This window comes from Hydra viridissima, unplaced genomic scaffold (genome assembly GCF_058129835.1).
Source record: "Hydra viridissima isolate aposymbiotic clone 2 unplaced genomic scaffold, HvirCarnegie_v1 scaffold_20, whole genome shotgun sequence".
NCBI lineage: Eukaryota > Metazoa > Cnidaria > Hydrozoa > Anthoathecata > Hydridae > Hydra > Hydra viridissima.
Window position 1 is genome coordinate 757,501 of NW_028324319.1, and position 13,940 is coordinate 771,440.

General features: G+C 30.3%; 3 protein-coding genes across 3 annotated transcripts; all 3 read left to right on the top strand.

The window, feature by feature from the left end:
- Window positions 1–471: 471 nt before the first annotated feature.
- On the top strand, window positions 472–5,663 carry LOC145187291 (uncharacterized). The gene is made up of 3 exons (XM_090075350.1): window positions 472–1,587; window positions 4,278–4,436; window positions 4,662–5,663. The coding sequence occupies exons 1-3, from the start codon at window positions 597–599 to the stop codon at window positions 5,156–5,158; spliced, it is 1,647 nt and encodes a 548-aa protein (XP_089931476.1). The 5' UTR covers window positions 472–596; the 3' UTR covers window positions 5,159–5,663.
- A 2,176-nt stretch (window positions 5,664–7,839) lies between these two features.
- On the top strand, window positions 7,840–8,611 carry LOC149876448 (uncharacterized). Its single transcript, XM_090075372.1, has 2 exons — window positions 7,840–8,172; window positions 8,389–8,611. Exons 1-2 carry the CDS (start codon window positions 7,911–7,913, stop codon window positions 8,565–8,567), a joined length of 441 nt encoding a protein of 146 aa, XP_089931498.1. The 5' UTR covers window positions 7,840–7,910; the 3' UTR covers window positions 8,568–8,611.
- A 2,228-nt stretch (window positions 8,612–10,839) lies between these two features.
- Window positions 10,840–12,532, top strand: LOC149876449 (uncharacterized). Its single transcript, XM_090075358.1, has 2 exons — window positions 10,840–11,042; window positions 11,685–12,532. Exon 2 carries the CDS (start codon window positions 11,755–11,757, stop codon window positions 12,433–12,435), a length of 681 nt encoding a protein of 226 aa, XP_089931484.1. The 5' UTR covers window positions 10,840–11,042; window positions 11,685–11,754; the 3' UTR covers window positions 12,436–12,532.
- The last annotated feature ends 1,408 nt before the right edge of the window (window positions 12,533–13,940 follow it).

A 13,940-nucleotide genomic window follows, 5' to 3' on the forward strand; every position in this document is an offset into this window, starting at 1 on the left:
TGCGTTTAAAACAAAGGTTTTTGGTGTGTCAAATTTACATTCATACACAAATATGCTATTTTTGAAAAATAAGTCTAACGGATCCAATCGAAAGGAACTCTGCGCAATATTTTGAAGGATTGGAAAAAAATAACATTGATAAGTATGAAACTGGAAGATTGGAACCAAAGATAATGAAGAAAAATTTGAAACGCAACATCAAAATCAAGATTTGCAAGTATCACAGGAAGTTAATAAAAATTTTTATGATTATTAAACTTTAATGTGTAGCTGAATTTAAACTTCAAATTTATCAAAACAATATTCATGTGATAGAATTTTGTTATGCGAAGCCAACGAAGTGTAATTAGAAACTTATCAAATATTGAGGCATCTATTACAAAGGGTTCAATTTAAAAAAAAAAAATCAAAATAGAAATTTTTTATTCACAATTTTTGAAGTTTTTATTTATTAAATTTTATGTTAAATTTTTATTCACTAGTTTTTCACTTTTTGTAAGTGAAAGCACTGATATCAATATTTGATAAAATTAAAGTTTACAGGTTTGAAATTTTATCATACTTTTTTAATCAATTAAAAAAAGAAGGAAAGTAAAATGAAAGTTTCTTTATTCGCTTTTATCACCTCAATGAGCATTCTTGCAAGTTATTCAGCCCAAGATCTCTACTGTATGCCAACCAATCAAACGTGTTGGCCAAAAGAATCAGAATGGAATTTGTTGAAAGAGAAACTTAGCGGTAGACTTTATCCGTTGCAATCAACAAAATACGATGAATGCATAGCGCAGGGAACGAACGCGTTTAATATATCTGATACTGGTAACGGAATATGTATGCAGTATCACGATTGTGCTAAAGAGTTCTGCTTTGTGAACAGAGATTGGAACATTCCCGAATACAGCGTCGAAGCTCACGAAGTCAAAGATGTTCAAGCAGCTTTGGAGTTTGCAAACAAATACAACATCGCTGTGTCAATTAAAACGTCGGGTCATTCGTATTCCGGATCAAGTACCGGTAAAGGAACTCTAATGATTTGGATGCACAAATTCCAAAAGTATGACGAAATTAAAACAAACTTCAGCAATACTTGCATGAAAAATTTCAATGCTACAATAAAAGTAGGAGGGGGGGAAACATGGGCAGATGTATACCACGCGTTACAAAGCAAGTACCATATAGTTGGCGGTGGTGGGCTGACCGTTTCTGCAGCGGGAGGTTGGTTGCAAGGAGTTGGTCTCTCAGCATTATCTCGTTCTCATGGCACGGGAATAGATAATGTAATAAACTTTGAGGTTGTTCTTGCTAACGGGACACTCGCATTTGCGGACGCTTGCACAAATACTGACCTGTTTTGGGCATTGCGAGGAGGAGGTGGGGGTACGTTTGGCGTTGTAACCTCGGTTACATATCGATTATGGCCAGTTCAGAATGTTGTTCGAGCATTTATGATTTTCTACTTAGCAGATAATATGAAAATGGCTGCCCTTACCGAGAAATGGGTTGATAAATGGGTTGAATTATCGCTAAATCTAGACAGAAGATGGGGAGGATATTGGTCATTATCAACATATGCTTTATATTTTTTAGGTAAGCATCTTACCTTTTTTAGTTGAATAAATTTTGAAAATATTTGAAAGACATTGAATGCGAAACTCAGAAATAAACTTGGGATTTTTTACATTTGCGACTAGGAGAGAGCAATGCTAATTGAGAAAGTGTCGGGGCTATCGAGCCCTTACATCGGCCGACTGGTAGGAGTCTCACTTATCATTCCCTAAAATTGTTTTATCGCTTTTTTTTTTTTGATAATCAAATTTTTTTTTTGAAATACTTTCCGAAATGTAATGATTTCCGTTTTTAAATAAAATATTTTGCAAACCAAAAAATTTTTCATTATTCGCTTTTAAAGCGAAAAATATATTTGTTAAGAAATGCACTTAATTTAAACGTTGGTTGTCATGACAACCTTACTTTTCTATTGATATTTCATTATCGAAATTTTTGAAAAGCTGAGCCAAAGTTATCAAAATGAAGTTTCGATAACGATAAAAAAATGTTATCGTATCGTTTCAAACGTATCGTATTGTGTTAAAATTATTGAAATAAAATTAAATACGTTATTTCCTTTCTTTAACGAGATATGACGAGGGGTAACGATATTATTGATAATTTTTAACTTTGTGGAGAAGATGGATTTGACGTTATTAGGGTTGATTGAAAGAAGTCAGTCAACCTCTTGCAGATGCATCGGAACTTGTTCAAGATTTGAAAACTCACCTTGGTGATAAAGATCCCTTGTTTGTTGAAGGTGTCAAAGCTGATGACTATTCAACACCACCACAAACGGCAACTTCTAAATCCGCCGTTTAAGTTGAATTGGAGATATACATGGCTATTCCAGCCAATGACACAGATGAAGATGAAGGTTGTCTTTAATTTTGGAAAACAAAAACAAGTTTCAAATGCTGGCTGAAGCTGCTCGGAATTGGCGGTGCATTCGAGCTTCCTCTGCCTCTTCATAAAGAGCTTCAAAAGAAGAAGAAATATTTATTGCTTTTGAAGACCCACCAGCACATCGGAATTTGAAGAGTGAGAAACTCAAAGTAACATTTAAGAATCATCTGCTAAAGGAACAGCAACTGGAACTCCATTGGGACTGCTGGTTCAACAATTGACTTTATGTTTTTGTGACTTTTCACTTTTTTTTTCACTTTTTTTTTTTTTTTTCAAATTGCCTTTAATTAAAAACTTTAAATTTAATTTGATTTGATTTTTTTTTTAAAACATTTTGTTTTAATAAAAACACGCCAAGCCACGCCATGACGCCTATGGACGCTATCAAAGGTAGCCACGCCAAAAGAAGCCATTTGTTATTTAATGTTTAATTTTTTACGTAAACTTATGAAATATGAACATTGTGAACTAATCTTCTTAATTGTTTATAAAGACTTATTGTAGATGTATTTGCTTATTGTAGGCTGTACCCTCTCCGTAACAGTTAAAGAGCTTGAGAATAAAAAATGGGAAGCATTCCAAAATGATGATGATTTTCAATAAGAAGATGTAAATTTCCCGTTGTTAAGAGAAATCATTGCAATCATTCATCTTTCAATCATTCATCTTCGTCGAAAAAGCTTTCAAACCCAGCTCATACAAAACCTTATTCCACAAAACACAAAAAGCGCTAAAAACATTGAAAAGCTGAAGGAAAAAGAGAAAAAAAAAAAAGGAATTAAAAAATAGGAAATCTCTGGGTATGCTTTCCAATCCAATACCAGCCAGTGACTCGATTCTCTTTTAATCAAATTCCATCATGTGATTTGAAGAAGAAGAAATTCTCCAGCTTGCGTTTAAAATCATTAATCAATTCGCTGGAACCAAGTTCATCGAATGTTAACAACCGCAACAACAAAAATGTAACTGATTTTTGTGTGTGTGGTGTGGTATGGTTGAATTCATCAGAATACTGGCTTCAATGGATTTCTTGTTATGGATGGGTTTGTGAAGTCTTTTTTGCATCGACATGTGTGCAAAATGCTCTTAATTTATTTAAATAGCACACAAATATGCAACTTTTCACTAGCGATATTGCCCCATAAATGGTGAAACCCTTGATTTTTTGAATACTATTAAACTAAAACTTAATAATTCTACGTCATTCAGTTATTTGTATGTGATAAAAATTTGTCACGTCTGACAATTAACATTAAAGCAGAAAAAGTGGCGAAGTAGCCCTGGTTTACCCTATAAATAGTACAATTTATATGTTTAATCTACTTTGAGTATAAAAACATAGTTTAATTTCAAATTTTTTTTGTTTTAATTTATTCATATTTTTGAAGCAATTTGACCACTGTATGAGGGGGGGGGGAGGGGGCCAAATAACTTTAGTGCGAAAATTTAAAATTTTATTACTTTTCATCCGAGACCAGGTTGTAAACTAACTTCAAATTCTAGGTAGTTATGACACATATTTATATGATTGTTAAAAATTATGAATTCAAATTTTAATTTTTATAAAATTATTAATCTTATTATTATTTTTCATTTTTATTCAAACATTCTTTTTCCTTTTTTTTTAACATGGCAGTTTTGTAACAATTCTAAAAAGTCGTTGCAAACATGCCGATACCGAAACGTTACAAATATTGAAAAACGATATTGAAGAACGCTTGTCACTTTTTTCAACGGCATTTGTGATGACCAAATGCCTTTTAATATTTTAAAACGTCTCACTCCATTCTCATATTTTAATTGGTTTTCCTTTTGATTTTCAGGAAACGAACAAGATGCAGCAACAACCTTTGCAAACAGTGTAAACGAATGGAAAAAGTCCCTAAATTTAGAAGAGCAGTCAGCCGTGTACCTGGAATTAAAAACATTCCCGAGTTACTATGAGTCAAGAGGGGGAATAAATTCCACTACTGATGACACAGGTAATGTTTCAGTTCCACTACTGATGATACAAAAAATGCAGCATTTCTTCATGCTGAATAACTATTGGTTTAATAATCATCAAAGAGTTTAAGGATATTTTTCCTTTGTTTACAGTTTGTTATATATTTTTACTTGACAATGTTTACTTCACTATTGATATTAACAATTGTACTTAATGAATGGTTGACGGTTTGTTACTTAACGGTTCAATAAAAATATTTTAGGTTTTCCAACCTTTAACATTGCAAACCGCCTGATTCCGAGGTTATGGGTCCAAGAAAATCCCGAAAAAGCTAAAGAAATGTTGAAGTATCTAATCTATAACGGTTTCTATACCTTTAACTATATTCTCGGTGGCGCAATGGAGGAAATAGCAATAAATGAGACTGCTGTTAATCCTGCAATGCGAAAAGCATTATGGCAAATTGTGACATTTGACGAGAGAATGATTCAAAAACTTCGTGACACAGTTCCAGACACAGGCGTTGGATACAATCATGCGGCTAAAAATGAACCGAATTGGCAGGCAGCATTTTGGGGATCGAATTTAGATAAGTTAAAGCTTCTAAAGAAAAAGTATGATCCTGGTAATCGTTTCAATTGCTGGCATTGTATTGGATACCAAGGTCCTGAAATTCCTTCATCATCCTCTCATTTAAAGTGTTCATTATTTACGGTTTTTAGTTACTTGTTTGGTTTCTTCGTAGTGAAAAATTTGTAACTATGGAATTAAAAAATGTTTGTGAATTTTGTGTGGATGTATATTTTCAAATAAGCATCATCATGTTCAATGCATCATGTGCACCATCTTAATCATCCTCCTTGTAAATTGGTCACAAACTGTATGTTTCTTTTTATGATTACCTTATGCGGTTGAAATGTTTCAAAAATTTTGTTTATTCAAAAAAATTTAGAGGTTTGCATAAAAAATGAAAACGGGTAACTTTAATACTGCCCTAAATTCCAGGTAAAAAATATTTTTTTAAAATTTGAATTCGAATAAAAAAGTTTACTTAAGAAAAAATTTCTTTTGTTTTATTTTAGTCATTTTTAATTTTAAATGTTTAAAAATTTTAAATGATTTTTAAATGTAAGTCACAAAAACTTGTAATTCTTGTGAAAAATTCGCAACTTTTCACAACAAAAATTCGTTATTTCCAACTGCTGTAGATTCGGAGAAATTCATTAAAAATTGTGTGCTGTCGACGCAACACTCCTTTGAAAAATTTGTTTTTATTATTATATAAGCAGCTTAATCTTTACCTTGTTTTATAAGAGTAGCACTGGCATAGGCTCTTAATTTCTCATGACCAAATAGACCTTTTTAATTAGGTTTTACACCTGATTTAGATTCCTGCAACATTAGGGCTGCTGCCCTACTATACAAAAAGGGAATAAGTTCAAGTTTAGGCTAAAATAACTTTAAGACGCCAATCACTTTGAGAAAGTTAGTCCATAAAATTTGTTTATTCAGCATTGTAAAATGTTGAGCGTTTATTCGGTAAAATATTCAGCGTTTTTTGAGAAAACTCTACGGCCGAAGCTAGATCAAAAAATCAATGTGTTTTATAAAATTTACTTCCTTTTACCATGCCAGGGCAGGGTATAGTGTTGTTTTATAAAATCTCCAATCCGTAACCATTGAAGAAGCAGTTTATTACGTTAAGAGGCTACGTCTTTCTTTGACAGAATTATTTTACCAGAATAAATTGGAAAACTTTGGTGCAGAGTTTTGACGAAAAATTAATATGAATTCTAATTTCTCAGAAACAACAGGATAAAATAGCACTGTGCCCTCTCGATAAAGATTTCTATGTTCAGCGGTATGAGTAGATGCAAATATCTGTAAAAAAATCTGACATCCAAAATTTTTATTTACAGCAGCATTAAATAAAGTATCCCATTATTAAAGATTTGGGTGCTGGCTTTCAAGATACCATTGAAATTGATAATGCTATTTCTCTTTGTTTAGCCCAAAAAAAAATATTCTTAGAACAGTGCAAAAAATAAAACCAAAATAGTAACAAGGACGAACAAACCATTTAATTGGCTCAAACTTTTTCAGATTTTTATCTGAAATTACAACAAACCCCACCAAAACAAGCTTTGATTTTCAATAGCTTAAAGTAGATATTGTCATCTCCCCATCTCTTCCTCTTCTTTTAAAAAAAAGATGTCTTCATTATCCTCAGAAGAGAACATCATTTTCACCGCGATATTTTAAAGATTTTTTGTTTTTCATTCGTTTTTTAGTTATAACAGCATTTTAATTTGTTGATTTAAAGATTAAAAAAAAAAATGCTAGTGACAATAAAATAAAATACCACAATAAAATAAAATTCGCTGCTTTGAGAATAATGTTTTAAGAATAACACACTACAAATAAATAAAACAATATTTAAATGGTATAAAGTGAATGTAAAAATCAAATAAATCTATCAATTAAAATTAAATGACGAATTTAACAATATAAAAATAGTATTAAAATGAAGTAATATTTGATTAATGCTAAAATTGATTCAAATGTGAAATTCATTTTTATTAATGCGTGTTTTTCATAGAATTAGAAGCACTTCACTCTGTATGAGATTTTTCAGTTGATTCTATTATCAAGATTTTGATATTATTAGTTCAAGTAGTTATATTTGAGGATTATTGCATTGTGGTATTTTGATATCCAAATTATAATAGATTTTCCGCACTACAGCAAAACAGCTATATCGAGAACTATCAATTATTAGTAGTAGTATTATTTTGAATAAGAATACAAACAGTTTGATGGAATTGAGGATCAACTCTGCTTATCTCGACAATGTTGGAATCTATGGATGTGATTATCCATTACATTTTATTCAACATGAGACCCATTTAAACTAGTTTAAACTTGCACCAACAGAATCGTTGTTAAAGACTTGGAGGGGGTAAAGGAACTTTACACCAAACGAAACTTTATTTTTACGAGAATTAATTTACAAATTCTACTATTTAGATCCATAAGAAGCGAAAGAAAAATTTAACACATTCTCCTGAACAAATAGTTCAGGATAACAAGATATTTATATAATTTATCAATTTTTTTTTTTTTTTGTTTAAATTCATTAAGTTAGCTAAACTTTCAGAACTAGAAAGACATGTATATAAAGTTATTATTTGTATGACTTTATGGGAAATATAAAATCGTTTTTTTTCCCCGCTTAAATTCGATTTTCCCCGCTTCGGTTCAATTTTTCACAGTATTTTGCGACAATGTTTCATACAGAATATTTTTTTTTTTTAATATTGTGTTTTCTTGAGAATTTCAGCTTTCAAAGGTATGAAAATAAATATTACTAAAAGTTGAAATGAATTTAGTTTCAGACTTTTAGTCGATTAATTTCCCATGTATATGTAAATGAGTACGAGGTTGAGGCAACAATAGAAAGGCATTTTCAAAAAAAGTAAAAATAAAATTTCTGTTCGCGTCGATTTTAAGAATGCTTGTTAACATTGCAATAACTTCGCTTTTACTTTTGAACATAGCAGAAGCAAACGGAGCTTCGTTCTCTCGAAATTCCAAACTCGCTTTAAAAATAATAACAACGACGACACCAAAACCAACGTCACCACCAGACATTACAGAAAAAACTGAGAACTTTAATGAAACAGCTTGTGTTGAAAACGAAGCAAATATAACTTTTAACAACAACGTTGCATTTTTGTGTATTAACGGCAGCATTGGAGAACTTGTCGATTCCGGTATGAATGATTACTTTGTAAAATTTTTTTTCCCCAGGATATTTTTAGTTTAAAAAACGCCTTAAAATTAAGCGTCTCCATAACTAAAGCCTCATGGTTAAGCAAATCATAACTAAACGTATTATAATTTAGTTTTTCATAATTAGGCCAAAAAGTTATGTTAAAATTTGTTTTAGTATTTCCATTATTTTTCTATCTCTTGCCTTTATTATTTAGAAATCTTTACTGAAGGCGATTGTACAACTGGATGGTATGCCCAGAGCGAAATAGATAATCGAGTATTCTTTGTTTGCAAAGAAAGAAAGAGAAAAGTGTACTATGTGCGCTCAGCGATACTCAGAAGCAACATTTTCACGTTCAATCCAGAATTATTGTATTATGTAACATGGCATTAGTAAAATAATGTTTGATGGTGTTGATATAAATCCTCATTACGAAAGTCTAAACAGCTTTTTGTGTAAACTCCATTTGATAAATATGAAATATGCTATTAAAAGCGCCAGCAGTAAGGTGCAAGGTGGTATTTAAAACAATCACGTGGTATTTGAAATAAAGTTTTATTATAGTTTCATTGATTTATCAAGAAATATTCTTTAGAATAAAAATCCTTATGATAGTCATGAAAAAAAAAAAAAAAAAAAAAGTTTATAATTATAAATATATACCAAAGACGCTCAAAATGCCTAAATTATGAACCGCTTGGGAGATAGGGTTGTTTCTTGTAAACAATAGGTTTAACTAGCTTCAACATGTGCATTATGTTCATCTTATAGAAAAAATTTATTAAAGTCAGCCATTTCAATGAATATGGACACTTGCAGCTATAAAGAATGGTTGTTAAAGGAGTACTTTCTGAATTCTAACTCATTATGAGATTCAAAAGATTCGAATTATTCCCCAGAGAAATGGTAATTGGTTTATAAACACTTCAGTAAAAAAAACATTCTCCGTCTTTCAAAAAAATTCTTCTAGTATCCGTTTATGACATTATTTTACTCAACTAAAATGCCCTTGATTAATTCCAAAAAACTCACCTTTTTCCTGAAAAATTTCTTAAGATATTAACTTGATTGAAATATTTTACAATAAAAAACATTTAAATTCAACGTCTTATCATAAGTTTAAGAGAACCTGCTTCGTCTTTTTATGGAAACTTTCTTAGATCATAAAAATTCCCACTTAAAAATTTTTTTAAGGTCTCTTTACACTGATTAAAATGTTTGTTCTTTTATTAATGGATGATGCAACTAAAGTAAAAGAGTTTCGTTGACTCGATAAAACGCGTGACTCGATAAAACGCGTGTTAATCTTCATGTTTCTAATCGGGAATTCTTGTTTTACACAGTACATAATTTAAAAATAAAGAAATAATTTTAAATTTCATATAAAAAAAAAATTCGCGCTCGTAATTTAACTTGTTACATTTTTTCAGTTTGGAAATTTAGATCGCTAATATAAAATCAAGCACCAAACAAGCAATCATTGCAGTGTTGGATTAATTTATTAATGCGGCGATCCATTGATCGTTTGATAAAGCTAATGTTTGGTTTTTCCAAACTTTCGCCACTTTAATTCCAGTAATCATTCTTATTTACAAAATTTCCGGTTTAACATTTTAACGATATTTAAAGCACGAAGTTGTTTAAGACTCTTTGATTATTGTAAAGTTCTACAAACTGAACTTGACGGTATAAATATAATAGGCAGGAAATAGCATTTTTCATATGCTGCTGTTGGTTTCATGGTAAAGGAGATTGTATTTGTTTTGTGAAGCATCCATTTTTTAAATAATAGTCTAAGAAATCATCATAAAAGATTTTCTCGTGAAAAATTTTTTAAATTTATTTTAGAATGAATTAAATTTAGATTTCGCGACAACTAAAGCCTTTTTTTTTTTTTTACTCGATGCATAGCAACAATTCCTTGAATCAACGCTGCATTTTTTTATTCGAATTTGTGTTCCAATTTACTTTTCGTTTCTTTTCAGTTGGGTTTTCGTGATTTTTTTACTTTTAAATCAACAATTTTATTATCGTCGAATTCCAGTCCCCTTTTTTCATGTAAGAATTTGTCAAAAAAAAAAAAGGCATTTGATGTGTTTTACCCTTTTCCACTCTCAAATTATGAAGATTTTAAATGATTTATGCAAGACTTTTATGAAAAAAAAATAATGCGAAAGTTGTAAAAGTTTTACTGCGGCTTGTTTACAAAAACATTCTCAGATGACTAAAAAATGGCATCCCGATTATTGAGTCGAAAACAAATTTTTTTTTTTTTCTTTTTCTTTCAGTCTCAAATGACTGAAAATTGAAATTGAAATAATCGAATAGAGAGTTTAAGATGATCAAGCATGAGCTGTGGGTTCTTGGCAAAGAAGTCATTAACTTCAAGATAAGTGGAAACCTGTTTAAAATCGATTTGTTAATTACTAAAGGAAGAAAACCACCAGATGTATTACTTTCCAGCGAAAATGAATCAAAGCGAATAACAAATGTAAAAATGAAGTAGAAATTTTTTTTTTAATAGTTAGAAACTCAATGTTAACAATATTTAATCATCGGACTATCACAATGGTTTTATTTTGCATGTAGTTAATAGGTATAAACAATGGTTACCATTTTGTGTTCTCTGTTTTTTGTAATGGCTCTTTTTTTATGAACGCATAGAGATTAAAAATGTGGATAAAAATTGCTTAAATTTTTGTTTACATGCAGAAGACATCCAAGATAATGCACTTCCGCTCAATGTAAGAAGCTAAGCATTATTATTAACAACACCATCAGATATTAAACTTCAAGAATAAAAAACGGTTGCTTATGTCAGTTTGTTAACTTATCATTCATCAAGAAAAATATCTCTGAAAAAGATTGGTAAGTACTCATTGAGGATTTCAACCCCGTTTTTTATTTCGTTTATGGAGCAAAACCATCAAGCTTAATACTTCACTTTTAAAAAAACAAACTTGTGGTGTATTTGAGCTTAAAAAAGAAACTTACATAAACCAGAAATTTTGTTAGTTAAATAGTAGGAAAAATGTAACTGGTTTATAAGAGTAAAAAAAAAAAAAAAAAAAAAAATTACGGATATCTTATAATGTAAAAAAAATAGATGGAGTTTTCAAGGACCCCAATAACTATTTAGGGATTCACTTTAACAACTACATTAGTTACTTCAGGATTCGAAAACTCTAATTACTTGACATAAATCTGAAAGAAAAGATTTTGAATAGTATTTACTCCCCATTTCCCAATTCAAAGTAACAAAAAATTTAATTCTATTTGTTTTTCAATACACAATCGCGATAAATTTTTAATAACGTTCTATCCTCAAAAATGCATAAGGTTATTATTAAGTCTATGATTTTACCAGGGAAGCAATATAAGACGGACAATACATCATAGGCTTTTTTTTTATTATTATTTTGAGAAATAATAATAAATTTTTCTAATGCTGATAAGAGTAATCCTCAGCGTACGCTTTTATTATGTATTATTTAAAATATTATCTTTTAGCCGTTTATTATCTTTTTGGGAATTGTGACGGACGAATGTTTGAAGCGCATATCTTGTAGATAACTTTATTATGTCTCCGACAGCAGTTGGAAAGTTATGGTTGCTACTAATTTTGACAGCTCCACTAACTCTAACAAAACCTTTCAAATTAAGTGACCAGGGTTTTAACTATAAACTATCCGAGTTTGAGGAAATGGTCATTAAAAACCGGCACCGAGTTATCGCAAGAGCAATTACTAAGCAAACACAAAAGTTTGGTTACGGTTGCGATGAAGACTGTAAAAAGAAAGAAAACCTTCGGCTGCTTCTGATAAAAGCAGAGTCGAAGTCGAATTCTAGCTGGTGCAACAAGGATTGTCAGGAGAAAAATAATATTCTTACTCTTGTGAAAAAACCGATCGCCTCAGCTAACCAAAACTTAGATACCCAAATTTCAGAAAATCAGACGACTGCAGAAAACAAAACGATTGAAGAAGTCAAAAGTAAAAATATTACAAACTGTGAAGAAATATGTAATAAAGATAAGAAACAATTATCAGTTTTCAATAACCAATCTTGTGACATTCAATGCAACAATAAAACTGAAATAACTACGAGCATAAAAAATAGTTTAAAAACAAATACGTCAGGACATGACGGATACGAAAAAAGAGAAAAAACTTTAGAAGATTCGATCGCAAAGTATATAACGTTTGATCGTGAGTATGCGAACAGAAGATACACTAGAAATTACTGGAACAGATTTTTTTGACCTTTGATATTTTGTTAAAAAAGAAATTTATTTTTTAAATAATTTATTTGTAATATTAAAAAGATATTTATAAGAAGCTTTTTAGTTGTTTTGGTATATAAACAATAAAAATATAAAAATATAAAATAAATCGCTTGATGGTATAATATTTAAAAAAGCTCATTTAGGATATTTGCAGACGATAAAATAGTGTATAGTGTTCAAATGACTTAATTACAAAAGATACTTTGCCGAACAAACCAAATTTAATGACCAACAACCTTTTCTTACTTACAAAACTCCTGCAAATTTCCGCGTTAAAATTGTTTTTTTCAAATATTTTTGTCTTCTCTTTCTCTCCTACTCTTGCTCCCATCTTCTTCATGGAGCTTCTCATAGGAAAGACGAACCAGAGAGGCTACTTTCAAGCTGAACTCGAGTTTTGTTCTTGCCATATTTTTTAAATGCTTATCAAAATATAAAATCTCACGCATATTTTTAAAATGCTTTTTTTTAACATTTATACTTATTTAACTATTTATTTGATTAGTATTTATGATTTAAACTGTAGTCAGTGTTAAAACAATGCAAATTTGATTCTCTTTCTGAGCAGAGATTTTGGATGTACATTTAGCTCTCTTTCTGAGGAGAGATTTTACGACTGCAGAAAGATAAGATATGCTTCACGGCATGTCTAATGCATAATCATAAAGTACGTTTTCGGGAGCGTCTAATTCAGAGTGCGTCATACTGATAGTTATCGTGAATTTCGTCATTATGATATTTATCTGTTTACTAAAAGATGTTCTTATTTTTGTTTTTGTATTCTGCAATTTTCAATCAAAAATTGTCTTAAACAATGGACGGGTAATCTTTTTTTTTTATGGTTTCTAAGATTTGAGATTATAAAATTTGTAATTATAAAATTAACCACTCCTTGTTTTAAGTAAGTGATTTATTATACCATCCCTGGACAGCCTGAATTAAATGAAGTTTGGAGGATTTAAGTCGAAAAAATGAGTGGGCATTACAGAATGGATCTTAATCAACTAATTGATTTATCAAATGTTTGTTTTTTAAAGCTCTTTTTCTCAACCATCTTCGTATTTGCCTTTTAAATGAAAACTTGACATAGTTCAAACATACTTAGCTGATAATTTCACCAAGACCAGCATGAAATACCATGGTCAAATTGACGACTACCATCATTATTAGTCATCAAAATGACCCAGTAAGTAATGTATCTACCATGAGCGAGGCAGGGTGATAAGACAAATTCACGTCGTCTTCTTGTTCCGCCCATCATCATCCATTACCTGCTTTTACTTTTATATTTAAGGAGTAAACAAATCAATTCTAAAAGTTAAAAAGAAAAAGGCTTTTTTTTTTTTTTTTTTTTTGCGTTTGAAACTTTTTTAACCAATTTTTGTTGTTGTTGCTTTTGTTGTTTTTCGCATCTTTATCTAAGCTTCTAACACGTTTTTATGACACCTAAAACTAGTCTTAACATTATTTATTGAATCTAT